The following is a 21,528-nucleotide window of genomic DNA, read 5'->3' as shown; positions in this document are numbered from 1 at the left end:
GTTTGATGCGATTTCGCGTCTGCCGCCCGAGTTGAAAAATCTGAACTTCTGCGTCAATTCGCGCCGCGTTAACCAATCAGGAGCCAGCTTGCTGCTGTCACATGGTGAAGTAAATATTTTATCACATAAAAACTTGATTTTTAATATATGAGACAATTTTGTATGCTATTTATTCCATATCTAATCTAGATTATATGAAACATTATTATTATTCTAATGTAAAGAGAACCAACATACAACATACTAGTGCAAGAACAGTTTGTATCTGGACAAAATGGACGTGTGAGGGGAAAAAAAATCACAGGACAGTTTAATCACTTTTATAGTAGCCTAGGCTGGCTCCATTTATCATCAAAACAAAAATAAATTACAGATCAGGTGGGTGAAAGTGAGGGTGATCCTCGCTAAGATGCAGGACAACAGGTCATCAAACTGGGCGTGGGACAGGCGGAAGTACCGCTGAAAGCGGCCGTCATCCAGGCGCAGCTCCTGGAGCAAATGGTGAAACTCGCCAACTGGGTTCACCTCCGAAGGGTCTGGTGGACCCAAATACGGCGACGATTATCCCTACGCCGTTGTTCTGCTCTCCAGAGCAAATACAGTGCAGTGACTCTCTCGATGAATGCTCGATCAACATTAGCCATCTTGTAAAAAGATGGCCGCCAGCAGATTTCGCATCCGACGCGCGTAAATTTCGCTTCACTCTTGTCGGATGCGAAATCCGTGAATGGATTAAAAGTGTACACGCGTATAACTAGACGCGGCAGGGACGAATTTGACGCTCAATTCGTGTCTGGTGTGAACGCACAGTAAGACCTGAGCGTCTCGGGCAAGGGCCGGGCTCGGGCCTAGATTTGCGGCCACCGGGGAGAAGCCCGTGCAGGGCTCTAACATCACGCAAGGGAGGAGGCATTTGTTGAGAGGGGCAGGCATTGTTGTGTGGGGTGTGGCACCAGGAAAAGCTGCGGTGTGAGGCTGAGCGGAGGGGGATAGTGCGGCCTGGCACCGGCAGAATTAGGGGCTTAGTCCAGGCTTGCTGAAGGCCTGCTACTGCAGCCAGACCTCTCGTCTTCTAGCACGCGAGTCAAAGACGCGAGGGAGAGGAGATATATGAAGAAAGTCAAGTCAAGTCACCTTCATTTATAGAGCGCTTTTAGCAATTCAAATAGTTTCAAATCAGCTTTACAGGGACAATAAGAAATAAATGGGACTGAGATTGTTTTGGCTTTACAGCAGCTGTAGAAAAAAGTTATTGTCTAGCTAAAGTAAGTTTTTGATTGATTCACTTCTGTTGCAAAGATCATTAGTAATTAACTTAGGGGCCGCTTACACAACACTGTTTTAACTGAAAACAGATAACTTTTAATGCGTTCTGGCTGTTCATTTGCACAACAACGGTGTTTGGTGGCTCGAGAACGCAAACTTTGAAATAGCTTCCAAGGTGCAAATTTTGAAGGATTTTGAAAACGTTATTGTAAGCCTGTTTATTGGTCCAATGAGGGTTTCCAATAATACAGGTGAAGGTCTTTGCGTGTTACGTCTTTTCTCGCGGCAAAGTATTTTTGGTTAAATGCAATACATTTTATCTTATGTATTATCTCGTTTCATCTGAGTCCATAAAATGAAAAGGTTTTTCAATGATATCTGTGCATCATTAAATATACGTTAATCTTTGACTATTCCCTTCAACTCCAATGAAAATAAAGTTTAAGTCTGTTAGAATAATCAAATATAACAATTTATTATGTCAGGTAAATGTATTATTACAATTCCATAATTAATTGAAAGATAATCAATGCAAACCATCAAATGTTCTAGAACAAAGAGGAAAATCCTTTACCCGACACTGTATGGCTACGGGAGCTGAGAGTCGCGAGACCCTCAACCACACGGGCTAATCTGAATACAGAAAAAACAGCCCTGAGCTCTCGTTGCATTTTCCTTATATAGCCAGACCTTATTTGATATGTAAAACTTGAGTTTAGTGGAAATTTACTGTATTCCCCCACCATTACTGGGGGTAGAAGTTGACCATCTCCTAAGAATAGTGGACATTAGCATTCATGAATTTACACCTTTGGGAGTGCCTAGAGACCACATTCCTTTGTGTGCCAGTTATTCCTAAACTCTTAAAAACCTTATTACCTTTTGTTTTACTTCTTTGAGAATGAGACATTTGTACCAGTCACACAGAGACATTTCAAATAATACCAAACATGTATAAACCTTGATGAAAATCATTCACATTAAACCATTTAGATTCTTGTGTGAGTTTGGGAGATCTCTGCCAGGATGAAGAATGGGGGAGAGAAATGTAGATTAGGATGAGGGAGGTAAGACCTTCGTCTCAATAGTGCATGAGGGGGAGTTCAAATGTTAATTTCCTTTGTTTTATCAGAGAGTGGCCCTCTCTTAAAGTCCTTAGAGTTTTTCCAGTCTTACATTATCATCTCCGTGTAAACCTCAAAAACATGAATCTATATAAAAGGTGACGACGTGCACATGAATATTATACGTTTAGTCTATACAGGGTATATGCAGGAATCTTGAAGTTAATTTTAATACCTTTTCAAGACTTTTTCCAACTTCTCAATATTTTTTAATACCTCACCGCCACTTCAAGCTGTCACCATTTACATCGGTGATACTTTTAACTTAACAGTTTTATATTGTGATAAAGACTATAGACCACTCTGATAAAAAAAAATCAAATAGGCTGGGATAGTAATTCAAAGCAAAGTTTATTAAAAAACAAAACAAAACTTTGTTCCACCCTCAACAACAATCATGCTGACATGTGCCTCAGTTCTTCGTTTTTTTAATAAAAATTACTAAATTCACACACTTTTACGATGTTTTTGGGACTCAAACTGTTGGACAGCTAATTCAGAAAAAATACTTTCAAAATGTAATGTAATGTATGACTTTTTAATACTTTTTAAGGGTCTTAATTTTCCCAAAATTGATTTATCACCTTTTAATACTTTTCAAGACCCCGCGGGTACCCTGCTATAGGTATGCGCATTTGAATATTACAAATATTACTCTTTCTTTACAAAGTGATATTGCCAAACCTGTCTGGCCTGCATTATACAGAATTTTTAGTCGTTTCCTCAGATCCATGCAAACTGGAATCACATTTTATCTGTACAGAGGTAGGGGAAGAGAAGGAGGCCTTCACAGAGGAGAGTCGACTCTTCAAGGCTTCGTTGTCGCCGTGTCTAGGCACAGGTCATTCATCAGATCTGAATACGGCTTGGATATGGCGGACAACGGTAAACCTCGAGATAAACAGAGAGACTAATATTAGCGTAGATGCCATCCTTCTTATGATGTACCGAGTACATCAGGTGTTCTGGGAAGTGTTCCCGGTTCCGGCTGACCAAGTTTATGCAGCCTAACATTTTACATGATTTTGTTGATAATGTGTTATGTGTAAGCTAGGGCAAAGAGATGTGTTTTTAGTTTAGATTTAAACTGACAGAGTGTGTCTGAATGTTAGGAAGACTGTTCCAAAGTTTAGGTGCTAAATAGGAAAAGGATCTAACGCCAGCAGTCGATTTTGATATTCTAGGTATTATCAACTGGCCAGAATTTTGAGATCGCAATAGACGTGAAGGACTATAATGCTTTAAGAGCTCGCTCAAGTACTGGGGAGCCAAACCATTTAGTGCTTTGTAAGTAGATATAATAATTAGAATCTAATTTTTTTCCGAATTAAGTAGTAGGAAATTAAAAGTCATCCAGTTTTTTATATCATTCTGTTAATTTTGTGAATTGGTAAGTTTCGTCAGGGCGCGTAAAAATATACAGCTGAGTATCATCAGCATTACAGTGAAAACTAATGCCATGCTTCCTAATGAGATCTCCCAAGGGTAGCATTACAGAGTGAGCAGCAACGGTCCTAGTACTGAGCCTTGTGGTACACCATACTGAACTTGTGATCGATATGACATCTCTTTGTTTACTACTACAAACTGATAATGGTCAGTTAAGTATGATTTGAGCCATGCCAATGCAAGAGATACAACCACAATCGGATAAGAGCAAATCATTTGTAACTAATGAGAGCCATCTCAGTACTATGGTACGGTCAAAATCCTGACTGGAAATCCTCGCAGATACCATTTCTTTCTAAAAAGGAACATAGTTGTGAGGATACTACCTTTTGTAGTATATTTGACAGAAAAGGTAGATTCGAAATCGGCCTGTAATTGACTAATTCTGTAGGATCAAGTGGTTTAACAAGCGGTTTAATAATAGCCAGCTTAAAAGTTTTTGTTATCCTAATGATAATGATAAATTAATGATATTAAGAAGAGGATCTATAACCTCTGGAGGCATCTCTTTCAGTAGCTTAGTTGATATAGGGTCTAACATACATTTAGTTGATTTAGATGATTTAACGAGTTTAGACAATTCTTTCTCTCCTGTAGCAATGAATGAATGGAATTTTTCCTCAGGGAGACTACACTGGACTGTCTGATGTGATACTGTAGTAGATGGTTGCATAATTTTCTCTAGCATTATTAATCTTGTAAGTAAAGTAAATCATAAAGTCATTACTGCTGTGCTGTTTGGAAACGTCTGGGTAAACATCTTTATTTCTCATTAATTTAGCCACTGTTTGAAATAAATACCTAAGGCTGTGTTTGTTTTCTTCTAAGAGGGTTGAAAAAATAAGCAGATCTAGCAAGTTTGAAGGCCTTTCTGTACGCAATCGTGCTCTCTCTTCACGAAATGTGAAAAACCTCTAGTTTTGTTTTCTTCCAGTTACGCTCCATTTTTCTTGCATCTCTCTTAAGGGTCCGGGTGTGCTCGTTGTACAACGGCGTTGCACTATTTTCTTGTGTGAAAAGTGCTGGAAAAGAGAGTCTAAATAGTTTCTGTTGCAACATCAAGTTCTTCTAAGCTATCTGGGATGCTGAAGAGATGAAACTGATCAGGAGGAAGATTATTTATAAAGCAATCTTTAGTGTTAAAACTGATAGTTCTACCATTTTGTGACAGGGAGTCAGTTTTGCAGCCTTGGCTAAATGAAGTATACATGAGACTAGATAATGATCTGAGATGTCATCGCTCTGCTGCAGAATTTCAACTGCATCAACATTGATTCCATGTGACAATATTAGATCTAAAGTATGATTACGTAAATGAGTGGGTCCTGACACGTGTTGTCTAACTTCAATAGAGTTTAGAATGTCTCTTGAAAGGGCGGCCTTGCGATTATGCCGAATGAGAAGTTTAAGTGGCCGAGCAAAGAAAGCAGTTTGTGTTTAGAATAGGGGTGTGCACGAATACTTAAATTTTCGAAAAATAAAAAACTATTAGAATTTTAATGTTGCTTTGCTGGCTGTAAATGCTGTGAATCCATGATAAATCCCAAACACTAAAACTCGCAGTTATAAATAAATGCTCTGGGTGGCACTGTGTAGCGTGTTTAGCAAGTGGATTGTATTTGATCTCATAATGTTGTCTACTAAATTATATTACAAAATGGAATTACTTTTAATCAAATAAATTAATGAAACTGAGTTATCATAATATCATCACCACAATGAGAAATCAAAAGAAATCCAAACAGCAGTCGACTGAGGAAAGACAGCCGTCCATAACTGCATTCACGACTGCAGGTAAGCGCCGCTGTACCTCGAGTGATCTGACAATATAATTTATCATCTGATTGCAAAATGATTTCATTTTGAAGACATTTGCTTCCTTTAAATTTTGTTGTGAGAGACCGGTTTAAGAACAGAAAATGAAAAGTTCTGTTAGAAACTTCGCTTAGCACGCCGTTATCTTTGTGTCTCTGCAACGTCTGCCAGCGCAGTGCATTTTATTACTCGAGCATGTAAAAGAAAACCTTAAGATATATCGTAAGCTTGTTGTGTATATTGCTTAACCGTAAGCTTGTTCAGAAATGGTGACAAAAACTTTAAACTTAAAAAAATAATGTCTTTCTCGTTAAACGTCATTTAAATAAATGAAGATTCTATTTTTATGAGCCCGAATATTCGAATTAGGGCTGCAACTAACGATTATTTTGATAATCGATTAATCGGACGATTATTTTTCCGATTAATCGGATAGAAATTAAATTAGATTTATTTTTTTATTATAACTAAATAAAACCGTAAATCAGGGTATTTATGTGTAAAAGTGTACTTTAAAAAGTGCAAAAGCCACACATTGAGTTTTACTAATATCAATATTTGCATTGTTTTTAATGATAATTGCTGATGGCAAGTTGACAAACATGATTATTGTTAAAAAAAATGATATCCAACATATTATGTTTTAACACAGTTTTTGTTAAAACAAATTTACACAGACATGTTGTTCAGATGTGAATATCTGAACTAAAAACAAACTAAAAACATCTAAAATATATAATTAATTTAATTTTTATTTAAAATTAATTATATATAAGGAGTATAAGGATAAAGAATATAATATATATTATATATATAATATATAAAAGAATATAATATAAGGATAAATTGATTAAATAAATACAGAAAGACTGAAAACAATTGTGTGAATGTAGAGCCGCAGTAGATCGCGTTTGAAAAACAATTAAAACTTAGTAGACAAATGCTATAAAAAGAGAACGGAATGGAGGTAACGTTACCCAGCAAGCTAACAGGCTTGAGTAAAGGACAGGAGAAATTATGCATTAGTGCACAAGCATTCGCTGAAAACCACTGAGTACAGTGACTAAAAAACAATATTTTACTGCTGCTGTTATTAAATGCCTTTGTATTTAATGCTTCACTTTGTAAACACCGTTTTAATTTAACCTATTTATGCGGTAGCGCTATTTTAATCCATCACTTACGTTGCGAGCGAACTGATTGCACAACCTGATGCTCGAGACAAAATACAGACATCCCGGAAGTCCCGGGAGTCTCCCGCATATTGATTGCGGCTCCCTGATGCCCGCAAATTAGATCAAACTCCCGAAATCTAGAGCGCGCAAGCAAGAGCGCGCATGCGAGACAGAAGAGACTGCTCCAAACCGTGTAGCGCGCGCGCTCGGCAGAGCGCCTGAGGGAGAGAGACCTTGCGTGTGTGTGCGTACCAGTAAACGCTCCCCGTGACGTAAGCAGACCAACTAATCGATAATGACATTCGTTGACAACGATTTTCATAATCGATTATAATCGATTTTATCGATTAGTTGTTGCAGCCCTAATTCGAATACAATATTTTAGAAAAATGCCTACAGTAGTTTAGAACAGTTTCGACTGTCTGGGAAGGTAGACGCAACCAGAAATATCCTATCGATTTTTCCTTGTGCGGTGAGGCTTGGAAATTAACTGTATCCAGGTTAATTCCCAGAATTCAATGGACGTGGCTAGGCCCATGGTTTTATCTTGGCCGATTGGAATCCCGAGCTCAGCAGAAACCATGCGGGCTGAGAGATCGATTATAAAAACATTTTTGTAAATATTCTTATTTTCTCAGTTTAAAAAAAAATAAAATCTCTCAAAGTGATAAGATGCGCTAACATGAGAAGAAGCCTTAAACGCTTTATAACCTGAGTATATTCACCTCTGACACGTCGGATTGATACTGTAATGTTGGATGATCATCAAACAGCAAATTACAGTCTGATTTAAATGATCGTTCGTTTCTTTATCTGTTGCTGGTTTGAGTGGAATACACATAGATAAATTTCAAAACAGACTTGCTTATGGTAAAAGACATAAACCACATTTATTCAACTGTGTTTGGAAATCACAAAAGGAACACTAAACTTTTCTAGTCAAAAAAGGTAGCAACATACCTGAAGGATCAAAATCTTCATCATCGTCAACATAATCAATATTCTGATCTTCATCCTCCTCCTCCTCCTCCTCATGGCTACGTTGTTGGTCCTCTGCTGTGGTTTCTTCTCCTCGTTTCTCTATCAGGTTCCTGCAGTCCTCCAGTTTGACGGAGCACGTCTTCATCTGCTGTTCTCCAGCGTTACAGTCAGAGGTTTGATCAGCGGATCCATGATCCTGAGCATCAGTATAACACAGTAAAGTGAGGCTGAGCTCTGAGTCTCTGGATCTCTGGTCTCTGACTCTCCAGAGCGATTCCTGAGCTTCTGTCCCACCATCTTCAATCTCATCTTCATCATCCTTCTCCTCATGGCTCTGTTGTTGTTCCTTTGCTGTGGTTTCTTCTCCTCGTCTCTCTATCAGGTTCCTGCAGTCCTCCAGTTTGACGGAGCACATCTTCATCTGCTGTTCTCCAGCGTTACAGTCAGAGGTTTGATCAGCGGATCCATGATCCTGAGCGTCAGTATGACACAGTAAAGTGAGGCTGCACTCTGAGTCTCTAGATCTCTGGTCTCTGACTCTCCAGAGCGATTCCTGAGCTTCTGTCCCACCATCTTCAATCTCATCTTCATCATCCTCCTCCTCATGGCTCTGTTGTTGTTCCTTTGCTGTAGTTTCTTCTCCTCGTCTCTCTATCAGGTTCCTGCAGTCCTCCAGTTTGACGGAGCACATCTTCATCTGTTGTTCTCCAGCGTTACAGTCAGAGGTTTGATCAGCGGATACATGATCCTGAGCGTCAGTATAACAGAAGAAACTGCGGTTGAGCTCTGAGTCCTTAGAGTCTCTGGATCTCCCGGCTGAATCCTGAGCTTCTGTCCCATCAGTCAGACACACTGAAAACTTCTCCAGATCCTGACAAAATAAAGAATAACTTGTTGATATTAGCCTCATTACTCAGCAGTTATCTCTAGTGGTTATTTTGGTGATTTGTTTGCATATTTTGCTGCTGGCTTAATTTGAGATGTGCAGAAGAAGTGAGAAGCTAACACAACTTTGGTTTGATTGAGCTGAAGGATGAAATGATGAGCTGCTCAAACCTCTCTGTTGGGTTTGTCTCCTCTTTCTCTCAGCTTTGCCTTCAGTGACGCCACCTCTTTCTTCAGCTGACAGATTTCAGTGATGAAATCCTCAATATCCAGCATGGACAGATCTGTTCCTACTGATTTACAGCAGATCACATCCATCTGTGCTGTCATGGTCAACATCTGAAGACAAACATCATGAGCAGAACTAAAGAAAATAACATCTTATTTTTGGAGAATATTCAGAAACATTTCATTTCAAATGTAAATGTGTTTTCATTGCGAGCAAAAGCTATATTAAATTCATTAAAAACTAGAGACAGAACAGGTAAACAGCAAAAACGCATAATGTAAAACAGATTAAACACCCACCGTCTGAGAGATCCAGTAGTCTTTCTTTCTTCGGTACTTTTACTGGTAAAGTTAGACTAAATAACGTCACAGCGCCTCCTATAGTACTAGCGATGGAGTAAAATATTAGAGGCTTCACCAAAAATAATTTATCTTATTAAAAATTCCATTGTGTTTCACTGACGTTGCCTAGAGACTAATTATATTAATAAATATTGACACCAACAAACGATTGTTAGTCAGTCAGGCGGTAAGTCAAAATGACCGTTAATATTTGAATAACGCAAATTCGCGGGTTTAAGTGGAAGACAGGAGAAAGCGGCTGCGGCGCAGATATCAGAGGCGCACTGTAAAGGAAGATATGTTCCTGACGCTTTCTGTTTTCTGTACTTCACTTTCTGATGATCTGTGAATCCTGAAAAAACACTGTTTGTCAGATTCCACACTTCATTAGTATGTGAGTGGCAACAATTTTTATTTGCTTTTTTGAAAAGTGCAGTGGTTATATATAAAAAACTGGCTTATCCATCCCCACAGATCGTCTGAACACACGAAATCTCCCCTCGGCCCACCGTCTAAAAGCAGCACAAGCATTTCCAAATGCGATAAGAAAGATATCAACTGTAAGCTGATTTGTGAACTATTTCACGATTCACACCTGTAAGTAAATGCAGTTGTCAATGCCAAAAACTGACCCTAGAACACGTTACTGTACCTGTAGTGTATTATTCATTTCCATGTCTGGATCATTTCAGCTTTGTGTAACAAAATAATGAGGCTCATTTCATGTCATCATGTTTTTCAGTAAGTCTTAAATAACTGCTAAAAGAATTAGGTAATTCTGTTAGTGTGATTAAACGCCCCATAAACACACTTTAATCCAACATCAGAAACTGATCTGCACATTACAGAGAATTTAAATTTGTTACAAAGAAATACAGATTTTCATCTAGAGGATTCATTTCAACACAGTTAATAATGTTCGAGAACAGGGGCGTCCAATCCTGCTCCTGGAGGGCCAACGTCCTGTACAGTTCAGCTACAACACACTTGCCTGGAAGTTTCTAGTGAGTCTGAAGACCTTTGCTGTGTTCAAAATCACCCCCTATACTCTCATTTACTATTCCCTACATTAGTCCACAAATATAGTTCACTTGAAGGAGTGAATAAAAACAAGTGGGTGAATTCAGACACTGAGTGCGCTGGAAGGGCTGCTGCTTTTGCATAATTTGATCAGTTTAATAATCATTTGAAACTGGCAGCTCCAGTAGTGAGATGAAAAGATTTATCTTGAACTCTGTCATGGAAACTCTGTATAACCCTTTATTACAGTTTAATAATCAATTAAAAAGCAACTTATACCTGTATGATATTACGCTGTCGCCACATTGGACCAGCGGTTCGGAAAATGGATGGATGGATGATTGAGTAGCGGGCGCCATCTTAGATGCATGAATTTATTAATTATGGTTGGAGCTAAACTCCTCAGGACAGTTTGGGCACCCCTGTTTTAGACACACACTAGTTTTAAGTTTTTTACAACCATAATATAATGTTACCAAAACACTGCAAGGTGTTTTTTTTTCAAATAACCTAAAAATGATGACATGAAGAAGCTATGATGATTCTGGAGCAGAGTGTTTCTTCTGGTGAGTCTGAAAAACCCTTTTAAAGGCGAATCTTTCGCCACAGATGGAGCAGCGGTAAGGTTTCTATGGAAGTAAAATAATGCCAAATGTTTTTGAAACAAAAAGCCTGTTCAATTGTACTACTTGAAAAAAATATTTATTGCATTAACCCTGCTTGTATTTTAATGCATTGAATTTTTAGGGCTTGCATTTTTATGGGCTGAAATTTAGCATGATTGAATATTTAAGATGCAAATATTTAAATTCAAAACATTTCAAACACATTTTCATTAGTAAAATTTCAATAATCCATATTCACCTTTCATATTTCCCTTCCAAAATATTCAAACTGATTAAAAATACAACATATAATATTCAACAGGTGGTTTTCGGTCCATTTTATTTCGCTGTGCAAATTCGCTTCCACAAATTCAGTGGTTCAAATTCGACAGTAAATTCAACGTTGACATCCAGGAACTGCAGGAAAAGCAGTAGATTACCGAGCATAATCTCCATCTGCTGTTAGTTCACCTCACCAGCAGGGGGTGCAAGCGCATGTTGTTGACGAAGACCAGAGCAACAGTTAGAGCAAGCCATTCATTCATAAAAACTCATTTACAACAATTGAGCATGCATTAAGTTTTTTTGTGATGATTATCTGGGTCAGTGTACATGCGGAAAAGATGATAAAGGCACAAAAGCTGTTTTCATGTTTCATTCATTAACTTCATTGTTACTTTCCTTGTGTTAGGCTACATCTTATAAATTTTTTCTACCATGAACGGGATTATTATCGGTTTCCCTCGATACCTCATCATACTCAAGGATTCCCCTTCCATCAGGACAAAACGCTTAACGTAGCTTAATGGACTAATACAGTGATATAAAAGACCAAACGCGCACCTTATTGGGGAAGTATGCCTACATACATGTTAATATTCCTACATACATGATTAATCTGGGAAGGGTCATAGCACTTTCATATTGTTGTCTCATATTGTTAGTTTAACTGTAACTTAAGTCGCTTTGGATAAAAGCGTCTGCTAAATAATTAAGTGTAAAACTGGCTTGACATTCGCACATTTAGGGACCGTCTCTAAAGTAACATTGGTAGTCCTATAGGCCTAAACGTTTCTAACTTCCATAGCAAACTTAGCCTGACACCTACATGAACACTTTACAGTTGGTTTTAAGACTGCAAGTCGTTCTCTTCAAATGCTATTGAAGTTAGAAATGTGTATACCAATGTCGTATGTAACTTTAGAGACGGTCCCTAAATGTGCGAATGTCAAGCCAATTTATGGCAGTATCACTGAGAAATGCTCAGCTTTAAACTTTGTTTGTTAAGTTCATATTCTGAGTCCTTCTGCTTGCCTGCGAGTTTGGTCTTTTATATCACTGTATTAGTCCATTAAGCTACGTTAAGCGTTTTATATGTCCAGCAGGGGAATCCTGACGTATTGAGGGAAACCCTAGCCTAGCCTACTGCATGCAGCACAATCGCCGCAATATAAGGTTGAGGCAACAAACAACCAATAGATTATGTCAAACTCAAATGTAACATTGGATCTGTAGGCCTATACATCCGCATCGGGGGAATAACATTATAATCTCGTTCACGGTAGAGATGCATGTAGGCTACACAGGGAAAGTAATCGTGAAGACACTGAATTTCACATAAAACATAATAACAGATACACTTACATTGTTGTAAATGAGTTTATGAATGAATGGCTTGCTCTAACCATAGATATTATGATATCTATGACTCTAACTGTTGCTCTGGTCTTCGTCAACAACACGCGCTTGCACCCCCTGCTGGTGAGGTGAACTAACAGCAGATGGAGATTATGCTCGGTAATCTACTGCTTTTCCTGCAGTTCCTGGATGTCAACTTTGAATTTACTGTCGAATTTGAACCACTGAATTTGTGGAAGCGAATTTGCACAGCGAAATAAAATGGACCGAAAACCACCTGTTGAATATAATAGGTTGTATTTTTAATCAGTTTGAATATTTTGGAAGTGAAATAGTAAAATTTCAATAATCCATATTCACCTTTCATAATGAAAATGTGTTTGAAATGTTTTGAATTCAAATATTCACAGCTTAAATATTCAACCATGCTAAATTTCAGCCCATAAAAATGAATGCCCTAAAAATACAATGCATTAAAATACAAGCAGGGTTATGCAATGCATATTTTTTTTCAAGTAGTACAATTCAACAGGCTTTTTGTTTCAAAAACACATGGCATTATTTTACTACCATAGGTTTCTCTCCTGTATGCCATCGCTCATGGATCTTCATGACACTTGATCGAGCAAAAGTCTTGTCACAATGTGAGCATTTAAAAGTTTTTTCTCCTGTATGAATTCTCTGGTGTAGTTTTAAGTCACTTGGCTTATAAAAACTCTTCCCACAATCACTGATCAGTGATACGGTTTTTCTCCAGTATGAACTCTCAGATGAATTCTAAAACGAAATGGACTAGCAAAGCTCTTCCCGCAGAAGGAGCACAGGTACGGTTTCTCTCCGGTGTGAATCCTCTCATGGGTTTTCCGGTGAGTCGAATGATGGAAACGTTTCTCACAGTGTGAACACTTATACGGTTTGACATCAGAGTGTGTTTTTTGGTGTAACTTTAGATAAGTTGAGTTTGTAAAGGTTTTCTCACATTCACTGCACTGGTACGGCCTCTCGTTGGTGTGGATGGATAGATGCATTTTCAGATTAGATCCATTTTTGAAGCTCTTCTCACAGTGAGGGCACTGATACGGTCTCTCATTGGTGTGAATGCGTAGATGGCTCTTCAGGTGAGATCCCTGATTGAAGCTCTTTTCGCAGTGAGGACACTTGTATGGCCTCTCATTGGTGTGTGTGAGTAGATGTTTCCTCAGTTTATATCCATCTTTGAAGCTCTTCTCACATTGAGGGCACTGATACGGTCTCTCATTGGTGTGTGTGTATAGATGGCCCCTCAGATGGGATCCCTGGTTGAAGCTCTTCTCGCAGTGAGGACACTTGTACGGCCTCTCATTGGTGTGTGTGAGTAGATGGCTCTTCAGAATGGATTTCTTTTTGAAGCTCTTCTCACATTCACCGCACTTGTACGGCCTCTCATTGCTGTGCACGAGTAGATGGTTCTTCAGACTCGATCCCTGGGTGAAGCTCTTCTCACATTCACTGCACTTGTACGGCCTCTCATTGCTGTGCACGAGTAGATGGTTCTTCAGACTCGATCCCTGGGTGAAGCTCTTCTCACAGTGAGGGCACTGGTACAGCTTTTCCTCCCTGTCCTTATGAGTCATCTTATGACGGTAGAAACTAGAAGAGGAATTACATTTCTTCTCACACTGATCACAATGAAACTCTTTCTTCTTGTGCTCTTTTGAATGACGTCTCTTCTCTTCTGAGGTTGTAAAGCTGATGTCGCATATCTTGCAGGTGAAGTCTTTCTGTTTTGTGCGTTTTCTCTTACGTCTCGCTAAATGTTCCTGTTTGCTGAATGTTTTTCCACAGTCGGCAACTGTCTGTCGCTGTTTGGACATAGAGGAAGTTTCTCCATCAGAAGATGAACCAGCGTCGTCATCTGAAAGGAACATAATGGGCATAAGTCAAATCACCTTTATTTATAAAGTGCTTTTTACAATAAAGATTGTTTCAAAGCAGTGATAACAGGAAAATAATGCAACAAAGTTTGTTTCTAGAAGAAAATAGCGTCATAGTCCTGATAGGGCTGGGCGATAAAACGGTATCGGTATTTATCGACGGTATTTATTGTCGGTTACGATGTAAACATGTTCGATATAGCCCTTGATATTTTCATTAAAATGCGCTCGCATCGCACGTAGATCATAAAGAGCCTATCAGATGTTTTGATAAATCCGCGTGCTACCATTGACAAGCAAACAACCAATAAGATCTAAACAGCCAGGTTGCGCTGCTCTCGTGTTCGGTTCCGTCACCTCATTGACAGCCCAATATCTCTTACAGTTTTAGAGGTTTGTATTGTCCCAGGGGTGTAATGATACACGTATTCATATTTAACTGTTCGGTACGAGGCTGTCGGTTCGGTACGCATTACAAACCGAACAATTCGTTGGACCAATTTTCCTGCCGGTGCGACCAAAATTTTGTTAGTAGTCACACTGCCCAACATCAAATTGCAAACATAATGAAAGCGGAACGAAACTGCACTGCTCATTATTTTGTTTCATGGACCGTTTATCAGTTTGGACCAATGTCAGATTGTCAGTGCAGCACGAGCCGATCTTGGTCAAGCGACATGTTACTACGACGAGCTAAGAGATCCAGTAGAGAAAGCATTTGAATTCTCCACTGAAGTAATAACATCGCTGCGAGATCTAGTGAGAAGCATTCAAATTTCTCCATTATTAACGGATCAAACAGCGCTGACATGAAAACCAGAAGAAATATTGTTCCATGAATGAACTAGTTATAGGCTTTTAGTCCACAGATCAGCAACATTCAACATGGATATATGTAGTAGGGATGCTCATTTCGGTTATTTTTCCCGACCGACAACCGCCGCTCGTAAATCGATTATTAACCGTTAACTGATAAGATTATAACGTTAATATTGAATTGGCATTAAATAAAAATAAAATGCGTATCTGTGACCCGTTAAAAATAAAAACAATTGTATTTATTTATCAAAGGGTTTATTTTAATGTGCAAAGTGCAATCAGCAGCATAAAGAACAGATCAACCACAGAACCTGGATTCAGATCAAATTTTGTGACAACAGAGGAAAAACAGAATAAAATAATACAAAAAAAAACCATGAAATATGCCTACACTTAATATATATATATTTTTACACTTAGATAATTAACAAATTAACATGACAAAAAGAAAACAGTGAATCCGTTTGAACGAAACGGATTAAAAGCCGGCATTTTTTTCCGTTAGACTAAGAGTTTTCGTTAAATAAAAATAGCAGCCCTACCTCAATCCACACCGTGTCTAATTTTTATTTAAAAAAAGCAACATGTCAACGTGATTTGGGGTTAGTCTGGAGCGCAGCCTGTTGACGGTTAGACCCGCGGCAGAAAACACCCTCTCCGATGGCACAGATGTCCCGGGAATACACAGGTAACGTCTCGCTAGAGTGGCCAGCTTCGGGAAGCGCCTTTCATTTGCTTTCCACCAGTCAAGAGGATTAATATCCAGAGATGGAGGATTGTCTCTCATGTAGATGAAATGGTCCCACACCGTGCTTCTTTTCGATCGCTTCATTTTGCTTGCTCGGTAAAAAAATGTCTGCAGGCACGTGTGTGGTTGCGCGTGTCAATGCGCCCCGTGAGCTAATACATAGTTTTAACTATATAGTAAAACCTACATAGTTTTGTTTTTTAAACCATGCAGCAAAAAAAAAAAAAAAAAAAAGCTTAAAAAAACGTTTTAAACCGTTTAACTGATAGTATTAATCGGTCAAAATTTTTACTATCGGTTAACGGTTAAACGGTCAAAATGAGCATCCCTAATATGTAGTAACACTAACTTGTAACCATAGAAGTTTGGCAGGAATAGTAAAATGCTTTCAAGTATGCCACACATCTTGAAGTAATGAAGAACCAATCAAATTGTAGAGAAATTATGTAATGTATCATGTCATTTTGCCATACCCCCATACTATAAAAACTGTTGTATTAGTGTTTACTGGTGGGATTCTCAATGGGATAATACACGGAGTGTACACAGAAACAACAATGACCACAGGGTTTTCATTGCGCCCCATCTTCTAAGCGACCATCTGGCCAGCTGATAAATTCAACTTTTGCCGAATCCCGTAGGAACACATCGGATTAACACTGTAATGTTGGATGATCATCAAACAGCAAAGTACAGTCTAATTTAGATGATCGTTTGTTTCTTTATCTGTTGCTGTTTGAGTGGAACACACGCATTCATTAAATAAAGTTCAAAACAGACTTGCTTATGGTAAAAGACATAAGCCTTGAATTTATTCAATTGTGTTCGACAATCACCAAAGGATCACTAAACTTTTCTGGTCAAAAAAGGTAGAAACATACCTGAAGGATCAAAATCTTCATCACCGTCAACATTATCATTACTCTGATCTTCATCATCATCCTCTCCATTCTCCTCCTCCTCCTCCTCATGGCTCTGTTGTTGTTCCTCTGCTGTGGTTTCTTCTCCTCGTCTCTCTATCAGGTTCCTGCAGTCCTCCAGTTTGACGAAGCACATCTTCATCTGCTGTTCTCCAGCGTTACAGTCAGAGGTTTGATCAGCGGATCCATGATCCTGAGCGTCAGTATAACACAGTAAAGTGAGGCTGAGCTCTGAGTCCTGTGTGTCTCTGGATCTCCAGACTGAATCCTGAGCTTCTGTCCCATCAGTCACACACACTGAAACCTTCTCCAGATCATGACAAAATAGATAAACAAAGAACAATGGTTGATACTCAGCAGTTATATTAGTGATTTGTTTTTATATTTTGCAGCTGGCTTAAAGGGGCATTCGGCAACTATTTCAACTTAATAAAACCGTTTAGAAATCATTTGGATGGTTTAATAACCTGTTCTGGTGAGAATGGTGACTTTCCCCGCTCCCCCCAAAGTTCCTAGGCGGAAAACCAACCTTGCAACATGGGGATTAACGTCCCGGTAAGTTTGAAATAGGAAGTCTCGTGAGAAGCGAGAATGAGCGAGAAACACAAACTGCTTTACAGCAATTTGACATAAAGACACACGCCACCCTCAATGTGTATGATGTATTACCCACCTCGACATAGCTCCACACGATAAAGTTGACCGGCTCCGATAATAACAAATGCACATGAGCAGCGGTAGAAAGGGGGAGGAGGGTGCCACAAGTGAGTTTTTTTTATGACATTATTGTGAGATATACGCCTCACAGCTGTAGGGGAAGCTCGTTGAGAAAACATGTGACAACAATAGTGAAAATCAGCGAAGAAATAGCTACAGCTGCCGAATGCCCCTTTAACTTGAGATGTGCATAAGAAGTGAGAAGCTAACACAACTGTGGTTTGATTGAGGTGAAGGATGAAATGATGAGCTGCTCAAACCTCTCTGTTGGGTTTGTCTCCTCTTTCTCTCAGCTTTGCCTTCAGTGACGCCACCTCTTTCTTCAGCTGACAGATTTCAGTGATGAAATCCTCAATATCCAGCATGGACAGATCCGTTCCTACTGATTTACAGCAGATCACATCCATCTGTGCTGTCATGGTCAATATCTGAAGACAAACATCATGAGCAGAACTAAAGAAAATAACATCTTATTTCAGGAGAATATTCAGAAACATTTCATTTCAGATGTAAATGTGTTTGAGCCACCACAGAGCATGAATATTATCAAATGTTACAATATGCATATTCAGATATTAAATATGATAGTCAGGATTCTGCTCATTTCTCACTAAACTGTAAGCGCTTTAAGCGTCTAGATTTTAAAATTAAGCATTGTGTTAGCATACGAAGTATTGTTTACTACAAATATCATGGTTAAAACGTTGTTTACTGAAGTAAAACAAGATGAACTTTGTTGTGGTTACTGCAGTAAAACCATGTTTTGTTTTGTTTTGTTTTGTTTTTTTCATGGCGAGCGGGCGAGGAAAAGACATTAAATTAATTATAAACTAGAGACAGAAAAGGAACAAGTAAACAGCTAAAACGCATAACGTAAAACAGATTAAACACCTACCGTCTGAGAGATCCCGTTGTCCTTCTTTCTTCGTTGCTTTTACCGGTAGACTAAATAACGTCACAGCGCCTCCTACAGTACTAGCGATGGAGTAAAGATTAGAGGCTTCACCAAACCCAATTTCTTTTATTAAAAATACCATTGTATTTCACTAGCGTTGCCTACAGACTAATATACTAATACATATTGACATCGAGAAACGATTGTTAGTCAGTCAGGCGGTAAATCAAAATGACCGTTATTTGAATTACGCAAATTCGCGGCTTTCTGTGGAAGACAGGAGAAAGCGCGCGCAGATACCGAAGGCGCACTGTAAAGAAGATACTCCTGGCGCTTTCTGTTTGAAATAAATGCGGTTCTTCACTTTCTGTTGATCTGTGAATCCTGAAAAAAAAAACACTGCTTGTCCACACTTCATTACGCAGCACAAGCATTTTCAACTGCGATAATAAGAAAGATTTCTTGAGCAGCAAATCAACATATAATTTAGTGTCATGTGCAAGACTGTAGTAACTAATCAAAATACAGATTGAAAATAGAAAAATACAGAAAAAAACATTGAATATTGATTCAAATTGAAAACAGTGATTTTAAATTGGAAATTTATTGTATTCTATATTGTTTTTGTACCACCTCCAGCAAAACACGGGGAAGAAGAAATGAAACAGGCCAGCCACAAACGCACACTCCCTGAGACAAACGGAGATAGGTAACAATAAACTTGCATTATTAATTCCATTCACTGCTTTATGCTGAGATATTACTTGGTTACTGGTAAGTAGATACAGGCTTGACTGCCGTTGCACATTCCACAGTATTTGAGGCGCTACTGTAAGCTGGTTTGTGAAGGAGACATTCATTTCACGATTCACACCTGTCAGTAAATGCAATTCACCTATGGCTAAGCCACGCCCCCAAAACGAGATGAGCCAATCACAGTGCACATAGCTAACCCAATACACTCGGACATTCTCTGCTTCCTCGTCCATTGAAATGCATTGCAGTTAGTCAGTTTTCATTCGTTTTTATATGTTTTTTCTTGACATTTTAAGTTTAAAATGGTCAAACGGTGTGCATGGAGTACATGCAACTCCGAGACTAGGTATCCCGAGAGGCTGGGCGACGGTGTGTATTTTTTACCCTTTCCCAAGCCACATCTCAACCGAGATAAGTGTCTGGATTAAGTTATGCGGTAGACCACAACGCCAACTAAACGTGGATAAACTAAATAAGGATGTCTACATCTGTTCTAAGATAAGTCAACAACGTATTTGAACGTTATCTTTAACATCTCTAATGTAACGTTAGCCTAACATTAGAAAACATTAACGTTAGCTTCTAGCTGCGTTGTACATCATGTCACTTAACTTCATTAAAGTGTAAATTGCAGATTAACCACCACAACCCATTAATGTGTAGATTAAAGTGCTCAATATGTAAATATTTAAAAATGTCTGTCTTAAAATGCGTTAAAATAACATTTATTGGGGTTTCTTCAAAGGTAGCATGTTTTTTACCGTAACTGGGTGATGACGTCGTAAAAGGGAGTAGCAACCTATTTTTTTACAGTCTATAGCAACCCATACTCTGCTAGATTCCTACTGTTTGTGGCTTGACTATGGACAATTTTGAACCAGTCAGGCGTGAGAGAGGGGAGGAAATTGCCAGAAATCATGGCCCTCAAAGAGTTATCAATGCCTGGTGTGAGGAAAATGAGTGGAGGGTTGGCCAGGTGTCATGGTGAGTAGCTAGAGCTAGCCTAGGTTAACCTGGTGCTAATCCGGATAACATTAGGGAACAAGCCAAAGTCTTTTCAAAATGTTGTCGTTATGTAGAATAGCAAGGAGGGACAACAACTGAAGACATTATTTACTTACATGGTGTTAGTAGTCCTAATCAGAGCTGTAGAGATGCACACACTGCACAGGCACGATGGCGCTTTTGCTGGCATCTGCAGACAGAACGCGATATTGCGTGTGCTAAATCGCAACTAATTAGCGATGCTCATCATCAGAAAGAAAAAAAGAGATTGATGTCCCTATCGCTGTGTTTGACAGGTGTTTGTGTGGGCTATGCCATCCAATGGAATCAGCATTGGAGAGTATGTGCTGCCGTGAGGTGAACGCGTTTTGGAGTTTAGTGGAAGCAGCTCGACCTAGGCCGCAACTGGGGTTCAGACGATTTGTGCTGCCTTGTCGAAAAATGCTACCCAAGCACGATTCGATCACAGAGAATGTCGATTCATTCTCTATTGTTTCCATAATGGTGTAAATCTCACAATATTATGACATCGTTATTTCATTTAAAATGTGTATGGGGAGCATATTTTGATATTTTAAATGTACTAGCAATTATCACATTTGATATAACAGGTAAAAATGACATTATTGTATATTATATGAAATACAATTATAATAAAATTCGAAGTTATGAGTACTGTCTGTTTTTATTTTTAAAACGGTGTGAAAAGTAAAAATTATCATCAAATAATCCATTAATCTGACGTGCCTCACGCAGCATCCTGGTTTTGACGCATGCTGCCTGAACCCGTTTGTTTTGCGAATAGTTTACACTCATTTCAGGCAGAATCACGTAATCTCATAGCCAGCACACACGAGTATGTTTACAATTGGGTTATTTCTTTCATCAACACCATTTTTGCTTGCTGAGTTAAGTCTCCTCCAATATAACTGCTAGCCTACTTGCCGTTAGACTATCGGTAACTCTAAGCTTGGAGTCCCTTTTATGACGTCACGCCCAGCCTAGTGGAAGGGAGAGGGAGTGCTTAAAACCACTGTAAAAAGTACCAACATTTCATATTATATTCAGCATTTTGGTATAAAAAAACATACAAAACAATGGTGGGCGTTTCTTATCTTTATGTTTAATAAGCACATTGCATCTTCGTGAAAAATCTTCGTGAAAAATGTAACCTGCAATTTACACTTTAACGTATCTGTAAATAACCGAGATAACAAATGTTAGCAA

General features: G+C 38.7%; 2 protein-coding genes and 1 pseudogene across 4 annotated transcripts in view; all 3 read right to left on the bottom strand.

Moving 5' to 3' along the window:
* LOC143706756 (uncharacterized) overlaps positions 1–9,270 on the bottom strand; it is a 30,360-nt gene extending 21,090 nt beyond the window's left edge. The window contains exons 1-3 of the mRNA XM_077199029.1: positions 9,224–9,270; positions 8,867–9,034; positions 7,790–8,681 (exon numbers count right to left, since the gene is read on the bottom strand). Of these exons, the coding sequence (XP_077055144.1) occupies positions 7,790–8,681; positions 8,867–9,034 (1,060 nt within the window). The 5' untranslated portion in view covers positions 9,224–9,270. The remainder of the gene's footprint in view (positions 1–7,789; positions 8,682–8,866; positions 9,035–9,223) is intronic.
* Positions 9,271–9,911: 641 nt separating this feature from the next.
* LOC143706314 (uncharacterized) overlaps positions 9,912–21,528 on the bottom strand; it is a 32,051-nt pseudogene continuing 20,434 nt past the window's right edge. The window contains exon 5 of the transcript XR_013192965.1: positions 9,912–10,768. The product of XR_013192965.1 is annotated as an uncharacterized LOC143706314 (transcript). The remainder of the gene's footprint in view (positions 10,769–21,528) is intronic.
* On the bottom strand, positions 12,809–18,959 carry LOC143706158 (uncharacterized). 2 transcript variants are annotated; one of them, XM_077197820.1, is made up of 4 exons: positions 18,541–18,959; positions 17,906–18,073; positions 16,890–17,232; positions 12,809–14,422 (listed from the first exon to the last, which is right to left on the bottom strand). In XM_077197820.1, exons 2-4 carry the CDS (start codon positions 18,062–18,064, stop codon positions 13,263–13,265), a joined length of 1,662 nt encoding a protein of 553 aa, XP_077053935.1. In that variant the 5' UTR covers positions 18,065–18,073; positions 18,541–18,959; the 3' UTR covers positions 12,809–13,262. The 2 variants fall into 2 exon arrangements, with proteins under 2 accessions (XP_077053935.1, XP_077053927.1); XM_077197812.1 differs by lacking the exon at positions 18,541–18,959 and having other exon boundaries at positions 17,906–18,132.

Source organism: Siphateles boraxobius, unplaced genomic scaffold, assembly GCF_051911475.1.
Source record: "Siphateles boraxobius isolate OS27281-9 unplaced genomic scaffold, OSU_SipBor_1 111, whole genome shotgun sequence".
In the NCBI taxonomy this organism is placed as follows: Eukaryota; Metazoa; Chordata; class Actinopteri; order Cypriniformes; family Leuciscidae; genus Siphateles; species Siphateles boraxobius.
The sequence above is the reverse complement of the archived record's forward strand: the minus strand, read 5'-3'. Positions and strand labels throughout refer to the sequence as shown.